This window comes from Trachymyrmex septentrionalis, unplaced genomic scaffold (genome assembly GCF_001594115.1).
Source record: "Trachymyrmex septentrionalis isolate Tsep2-gDNA-1 unplaced genomic scaffold, Tsep1.0 scaffold107, whole genome shotgun sequence".
In the NCBI taxonomy this organism is placed as follows: Eukaryota; Metazoa; Arthropoda; class Insecta; order Hymenoptera; family Formicidae; genus Trachymyrmex; species Trachymyrmex septentrionalis.
In genome coordinates this window covers 893,120-900,877 of record NW_017304196.1, presented here as the reverse complement: position 1 = coordinate 900,877, position 7,758 = coordinate 893,120, and the positions used below count along the sequence as shown (strand labels likewise).

At 39.9% G+C, this 7,758-nt stretch overlaps 3 protein-coding genes across 10 annotated transcripts in view; 2 read left to right on the top strand and 1 right to left on the bottom strand.

The window, feature by feature from the left end:
* The window catches only part of LOC108746449, a 6,916-nt gene extending 2,911 nt beyond the window's left edge, over window positions 1-4,005 (top strand). Inside the window, exons 4-10 of the mRNA XM_018483238.1 lie at window positions 129-153; window positions 405-711; window positions 1,580-1,828; window positions 1,999-2,230; window positions 2,478-2,717; window positions 3,054-3,334; window positions 3,583-4,005. Of these exons, the coding sequence (XP_018338740.1) occupies window positions 129-153; window positions 405-711; window positions 1,580-1,828; window positions 1,999-2,230; window positions 2,478-2,717; window positions 3,054-3,334; window positions 3,583-3,852 (1,604 nt within the window). The 3' untranslated portion in view covers window positions 3,853-4,005. The remainder of the gene's footprint in view (window positions 1-128; window positions 154-404; window positions 712-1,579; window positions 1,829-1,998; window positions 2,231-2,477; window positions 2,718-3,053; window positions 3,335-3,582) is intronic.
* LOC108746381 (phytanoyl-CoA dioxygenase, peroxisomal-like) overlaps window positions 1-7,758 on the bottom strand; it is a 52,720-nt gene that overhangs the window by 26,685 nt on the left and 18,277 nt on the right. The gene's annotated exons all lie outside the window — the stretch shown is intronic.
* The window catches only part of LOC108746371 (gamma-glutamyltranspeptidase 1-like), a 10,635-nt gene continuing 9,469 nt past the window's right edge, over window positions 6,593-7,758 (top strand). The window contains exons 1-2 of the mRNA XM_018483106.1: window positions 6,593-7,014; window positions 7,099-7,295. Of these exons, the coding sequence (XP_018338608.1) occupies window positions 6,985-7,014; window positions 7,099-7,295 (227 nt within the window). The 5' untranslated portion in view covers window positions 6,593-6,984. The remainder of the gene's footprint in view (window positions 7,015-7,098; window positions 7,296-7,758) is intronic.

Sequence of the window (7,758 nt, the reverse complement as noted above, 5' to 3'; positions counted from 1 at the left end):
TATATGTTACGCCATTAACCACCACACCAATGAACCAGCATTCCGCAGCGTTTGCTTGCGCGTTCTACGGCATTGCCTCACAATTGCTGCATTTCCTCGCATAATAAACGAAATTCGATTTACTTTATGCTCTATCCTTTCGCCAAAGTACAAGTTGTTTCGCGTCCCATAAAGACTCTCGCTGCGAGACAATTTCCAGCTTCTCGCGACACGTGCCCGCAAGAATTCCCATTCAGAGCGAAGCTTTTGCCGGCGGCGAAGTTAGTTAAGTTTGACAAAACCGATTGTGATAATACATACGAATAATCTGTTTCAAAACAAACACGTCTGTTCTTTCGTTTACTTTCAATCACGCGGTCATTCCTAAGTCAACGCTCTCTTTTTCGGTATCCCGCATCGATCAGCTATAATAAAGAATTGGGTTGCTGCGCCCCGGATTTCGGGAACGGCACTTGGGGATCCGCCGCGGCGCTCTACGGCGCCGTTTATGCCATCCTGGGCCTGGGGCTGCCGGCCGTCCTCGTGACGGTCTGCAATTTACGCGTATTGGGTATAGCGCGGTACCATCGACATCGTATCGCCAGCGCAATCTACGAGGTCACCCTGAGCGCCCAGGTGACCATCACCCATCAGAGAAATCCATTTTTCGTGCCAACCGTCACCGCACCCTCCGCCGGCGGACCGCCGCGTTTTCACAGCGCTGCCAGCACGGTTTGTACAGACGATTTTAAATTTAAAAGATTAAAGAATTTTTTGAAAAATGCAAAACCTTTAAAAAATGCAACATTGGACATGACAAATGTAAAAAAATATTCTACTGTGTAGATCAAAATGTCTTCACAGTATTACTGATCTCGGTAGTCTTAAAGGCTCAGGACGCTCGCACGGAATGCAAGAGATCTGGATTCGACTCCCGGCCGAGGCAATGTCTTTCACAATAAGTTTATTACAGTTTTTCAAGATTTGGGAAATTTAGGGGATTATTAATATTTCAGATTGATTACGTTGAAAATCCGACAACCATATCGGCACGCAATTATCATTTCTGAAATTAATTCATTTAAATAAATGTATATAGTAGTTCACATCCTAACATTTAGATCGGAGTGGCGCTTCGTATCTAAAGTAATGTATTTAACATAAACGGTTTCTCAATCATAGTATTACTTGATTCTGCCGTTAAAATCAAATCTTTAATAAGAACATCCAACCAATTTAGCTTTTGTTAAGTTACTTGATTTAAGCTAATAAAGCTAATGAAAAGCACCCGTAGTTAAAGACTAATTTGTAATTTAATTTTCTACCCCGGAGTTAGCAAGTCAAATCGATAGACGCCACGCTGGGAGGCATCGGCAAAGTACATACCAAAACTTCCTCGCTCGCAACGTCTCGTGATCATGTACCACCGTTTAATTTCTATTCGAGACCTCGATCCGGCAATTTTCTAACATAATTAGTTAAAGTTTGATATATTGATAAACCGACACACGTTTTCATTGCTATAAAGATAAATAGCTTCGCGCTGTGTCGTGAAACGGTTATTGCCAATTCTTCAGTTTCGCAAACGACAACTTTTCAGGTGATGCAACTGGTTGGCTCTTTGTACCTGCTCTATTTTCCGTATTGTGGATTTATCCTCTGGGAAGCTTGTGGCGCCGGTAATCAGCACCGTCTTCACGCACACCCTAAGCTGGCCTCTTTAGCGTCGCTCCTCCTCGCGTGCTCACCACCCATCAACGGCCTTCTTTACGGTTTGAAATCGCAGACCCTGCGACGGTCTGTGCAGAACTACTGGCGGAAAAAAGCAACTAAGTCGGAATTACAGCAGGTAATTTGAAATCTGAGAAAAATGAACGCTCGTGAAAGGGTGCTTGTGCGTCGAGCGAAGCAAAGGACAGTAGTAATTTACAGTTTACGGTTATTATTTCTCTTATTATGCCCTATTACATTCCTATACTCGTATACAACAACATGAGAGCAATTGTAAATCTGTTTTAGGAGATACAAGCGAGAACACCGAGCGTCGCGGGATCCAGGAGACCTTCCGGCAGTGGAAACACTTCCTTCTTCCCATTCCCTCCTTTACAGCGAAGGCTCAGCGAGGCATTATTGGCTCTTGGCTCGTGCAGAACTGGAGGTAGTTTTGAAAGCAATAATCTGGGATTCCAGCGCGGCAGATTACAACCTGCTGTCTCGTGTAACACTCTCAGAGTGCCGACCGCTGAATCAGGTACGCATTCCTTGCGGCTAATACCTAACCCAACCAAGATAAAATCTAAATAGTATTTAGTTCCTCTTAGCTCGCAACTGAAACCGGTGTTTGAGGTCCTCGCACTTTAACGCGAATGTCTCTGTAAAAAAAGAAAGACCTCTTTCGAAAGCGAAATGAATGAAATCTTTGAAAACCCTCTTGATCCTTGATGGATAAACGTTTCGACACTGATATAAGCGTCATCCTTTCATCATGGCGCGCCAAGGTGAACCGAGCAAATTGGTGAGGGCGAGCGCGAGTGCCGCCAGTCTGATGGGTCCCCATTATCGGAGCGACTTTATCGGGGCGGATTTGGGTGCGGAATGCTCCATAGCTATGTGCGAGACCCCGAAGAGGAGCCCGAGGATCCTCATAACGCGCGCGTACAGCGAGGAGAGCCAAGACGGAGGCAGCCCCCTTCTGAGAAAATTCCTCAATTCCAATATTAATCCACCGCCGTGCGAAAGTATGTCACATTTGTAGCGTGTGTGCATCCATCGCATTTGCAATTCTGAAAATAAAAATCGCGACTTTTAAAACTTATCACATCTCTAGCTCTGACGTTTTCTGACGCGAATTCTCATTTTCTCTTCCATCGAAAATCTCGCGGTTTGGCATAATATCCTCTTTATAAGCGAAAAGACATTAAGTAAGCTCAACGTGTAACGTCGCTCAACGTGTTCGCCGCTAGCTTCATATAGAGATTTGCAAATGAATAGATCGTCGAAGTAACTGAGTTACTTCTAACCAGATTAATGTTTGACCTTATTTAAAAGACATCTCATTTATCGCACGTGCACAGAACGTCGATGGCGACACTGTAGCACCGGAAGCGAGAGCAGCACGGGAAGTAGCGATGCGAGCGTATGGACCACCGGCGTGGTTCCCAAGTACGGCAAGGGTAATACGAAGAATAGCACGGATGGCTGGTCCTCACGTACGCGATACGTACGCGGCAAGAATTTAGAAGAAGGCGCATTGTCAACCACAACGAGGCCGAACAATAACAGCGAAAGCAGTGATACCACGGACACAACTACAGCCACGACGACAACCACCACGCTGCTTAAATCTCTCGCTGTAGTAAGTGATGAAATTAATTCAAAACGTTAATTCATTCAATACCCCGTTAATTTTATGCAGTTGTGCAATTATTTTAAATAATTACCTGTCTTAAATAATTATTTCACGATTATCGATATATAACGTATAGTTTTAATAGCGATCATAATGGAAAGATCATGAAATAATCGTCGCTTTGTATTCTTTAATACATCATTCAATATATAATTCAATTCTAATTTTAAACGGAATTAATTACTCGACTGCAGGAGACTGGCGAACAGAATGAAAGAGAGAAGGAAAAGATAAATGGTAATATGAAGAAAAGAGAGTTTAGCGAGAGTGAAAGCAGTTGGAGCAGTGTTGAAGAAATTGAAACCAAGGCAGAGAGAAACGATGAAGACGACAATCCAGACAGGTCGAAGGAGGAAGACCCGCAAACGAGACCTTCGCGACAAAAGTCGAAAATCAGTAACCGCGATCCCGAAGTTTCCGAGGAGGCTGCGCAACTGAGGCCACTTCTAACTCCCTCCTCTTAAAACTCCTATCTCTTAAATGTTTGTTTTTTTTTTAATAATTCGTCGCGTGTGCGTGTGTGTGTGTGTGCGCGCGCGCGAATAAAACAAAATTTTCACTGTGTATTTAAGCGACACTGATACGCGATTATTTCGTAAATTTGCAAAAATAAAATTAGCCGGTAAATTGAGATAAAGTTTGATAATTTGCATTTAATAAGTGTTATTCGTGTTTGCGATACGAGAACGAAGAGGAAGTATTCGTCATATATATATATATATATATATAATTTGCATAAAATTTATAATATATTTTGTAAATTGATCTGAATCATCTCTCACATGTCCTACCTAACGTTGTAAAAAGTTTAAAAAAATATAGATTTGATGTTTTCAGATCTTTATGCTCGATGTTGATATCAACATATCGTGAAATTATATTTTTGTACTCTCACTCTGCAACACTACGTGACGCAACAATGACGTGAGACCATTCTTTACAACAAAAACCGAAGAACTAATTAATACACCGTCGACAAACTCAATTTCAAGAAATTTGTTCGCTTGTTCCGAAGAATTAATCAACGATCGTTTCCGATCAAATACCGATGAAAGTTTACGTTAGTGATGAATTAACGAAAACTCGTTATCTACGAAAGTTACGGTCCAATTTATCTTTAATTTGTCGAAGCAAGTCATAGAAACTCGTGAAAGAGCAAAGAACAACGGACGAAAGTCAAACACCCGAGAAAGTTCTCTTCTCGACAGAAAGTGGTAAACGTTGTGGAATCAAAGACGCGAATATCGAGGCGTAGGTACTCGAATGTGATTGTTACTATTTAAGGAAGGAGAGGATAAATCTCACGTTTGTGTCTTTTATAAATTTCAAGTTTCGCTCGATAATTACAATCGCATTTATCGTGACGTGAATTCCATGTTTTTTTTTTACTGACGTCGAAAATTATTATTAATGTAGATAAAGCTATTTCAAACTTTTAGAGTTAAATATTACTCTTAAAGATTAAGCCACTCTTTTTTCAAGACTGGCTTAATTTTCACTCTTTGGAGATTCCACTCCAAAGAATTTAAAGAGTACAATTAGCTGCTAGCATAAGTAGCTGTTGGAATTGATGCTCCAGAAAACTGCTTAGAGCATACATGTGCAAATCTATGTATATAGATATCTTCGACGTTCTCTCTGAATATTGAACAATGCGATTGTGGCAACCTTTACAGAAATCTAATTTAATACTGACTAATTTAATACTATTTAATAAAAAAAAAAAAAATGATTTATTTCAAATATTAAAAGTATTGAACAGCGTTTTTAATATTCAAAATAAGTAATTAATCATCATCGTCCAGTATTAAATTTCTGTAAGGGAAAATCATTTCGATGAGAGATTGTTAAAAGTATGCAAGAGTCGGTCCGTATTCACGTATTTTCTTTACAACTGATACCTACAAACTAGGTTGTACTTCTCTCATTCCAGTCGTATATATTTAATTTATCTATGATTCCACCGCGATATATATTTAGGGATAATATCAATATATAATTATATATATATTATTTATGACATAAGTTAATGGCTGTAATAAAGAATTAATAAAAATTACATGCTTAATGCGACGTGAATATGGATCACCTTCTTTATCAGTGTTGACTTAATTTATATAATAAAATTGTTGCTAAATATTATTATAGTAACATCCTATTATCGTACGCACGAGACTTGATCGTTTCCACACGTATGTCACATCGTGCAATTTCGAATTTGCTAGAATTGTTTGTTTACGATTTGTGAACGATCGAGCTGCTGATTTAAATCCATCAGATAGAATCGTGCGCTCGGATAATTACTGTTTATCGTTGTCAATAATAAAATTTCAGGAACTTTGTCGGGTGTGAATGTTGTATCGATGTTAACATTACAAAGAGTTGCGGCATAAACGATGTCTGAGTGTATAAAAAATTAGTGCAAATAAAAAAAATTACTAAAAACTGAATTCATAATTTTGCGAAATCTCATATAGTCACTCACCTGTTGCAGAAAGAATAAATTAATGATGTAACTCTGTTCTTTTTTTTCGATGTACGTGTTCAATGTACGGCAAGACTTGAAACTGGAATCTCGTTCGATGGAAGTTGCTTCACACAGGTTCGTTAATCCTGTTTCCAAAACGTGTTTCGGTGCGTCTTCTTATATTTTTATTCTGTTACTATATCGAGACAAGTATTCACTGATAGAGTACATGTGTGTGTAACAAGTGATCAAATTTTGCCTCTCATCGTTCATTCTTCATGAATAAATCGCGTTTATTTTTCTCGCGCAGCCTAATAAAAATTCGTTGCAAATTTTTTGCGCTTGGCGGACTCATCACAAAATTTCGGTGTTCGTCCGGGAGTGTAAAATAGCCTGTTTAATTCGATTAAACTTGAGCGCCGGTGGGAATTTGCTGAACACGCACTCGCACGCGGCTGAGCAAAAAGTGCGGCCGAGCGTTAAGCGTGCGCAGAATATTCATATATTTTGCATCAAAGTTTTATATTTTATTCGGAAAAAGATGACAGAGAAAAGTGCTCTATCATACACATTCGAATCGCAGGAGGAATGGAGGTACGGTGTGTTACATATCCATCGACGATTTTCAAAACTTCACACAGATATTCATACATATAAATATCTTCGACAGTGAAAGTCAGTCTCATCATTCGAAACTTGATTCATGCATAGGACTTGATTTCGTAGCTACAGGCCTGTTGCGTTGATGCAGTCGCTGCGCAGGCTCGCATCGATTTTACTCAGCTGATACATTTGCTGCTGCATTTCGCAGTTCTGCTCCGCTTGCGCAACACACATAGAAAATACGTAACATGTTCTTCTGACATTTCAAGTGTAATTATTTGTTTGCAGTGTGCAATTATCATTATTATTGCCATTTCGTATCTGTGTCGGTGATATCCGATAACTGTCTTCCTGTAAACAAATTTGTTTACGCATGCGTTCTTCAACTTGTGCCAAGGGCTGAACTCGGTATCTTTGTAATTGAAGAGGTGCTCTGAATTGTACAGGATGTAGCCAATATATCGATATGGCGTGAAATTTTTCGACACGCGCCGATCGAGAAGTACGCGAAGAAGTACGGCTGTAGATGGTGAAAAACGAACGACATGTCTTCCGAGTGAGTGGATCGATTTTGAATTAATCGTTCGCAGAGTACGGGCGCAACTCCATTTATTGTATTAATAAATGGAGCTTTTCGCAGAGAAAAACCATGAGAACTTCCTCGCCCTCCTCTAGCACGAGTTCCGTATACACCAGCGCCGACGATGCACGTCGATGCACCGGCTATGAGAGGAATCAGTTCCTCGACTTGGAGGATGTCGGGACTACCTGGCTCCTCGGTTCGCATTCTTCGCACGATAGATCCAAACGAATACTCGAGAGATTTAAAATAGACAAGTGAGTGACACGATATCCATTACCATGAGCACAAAGTTCTTCTAGATATTTTTTGCATTTTGTTTGCCAGTTGGGAGGACTTTTCCTTTCTTAGAGCTCTCAGATATTACATTTCAATTTCATCTGGGAAAGTACATCAATTTCAATTAGAACGTAGAAAAGCGAAAGTAGTTTCCATGGATTACCTCAAAGTTCTTACAATTAGATCAGCAGCGGTAGAAAGTGACCTCTATCATCGGTCGTCTTTATCTGCCACGTTTCTCGCAGCTGCACTTTATTTATCGATCTTTATATGCACTTATTTAATAAAAAAAAGTATGGAGAGCTGCTTCAAAATATCGAGGCGTGTATTAGAACAAAAGATTCTTATTTCCAGCATTATAAAGTAGCTTTAATCGTTCATCAGCGATATGTTAAAAATTGATACAACTGGCACAGGCAGTAAGGAGTTCTTTATGTAAAG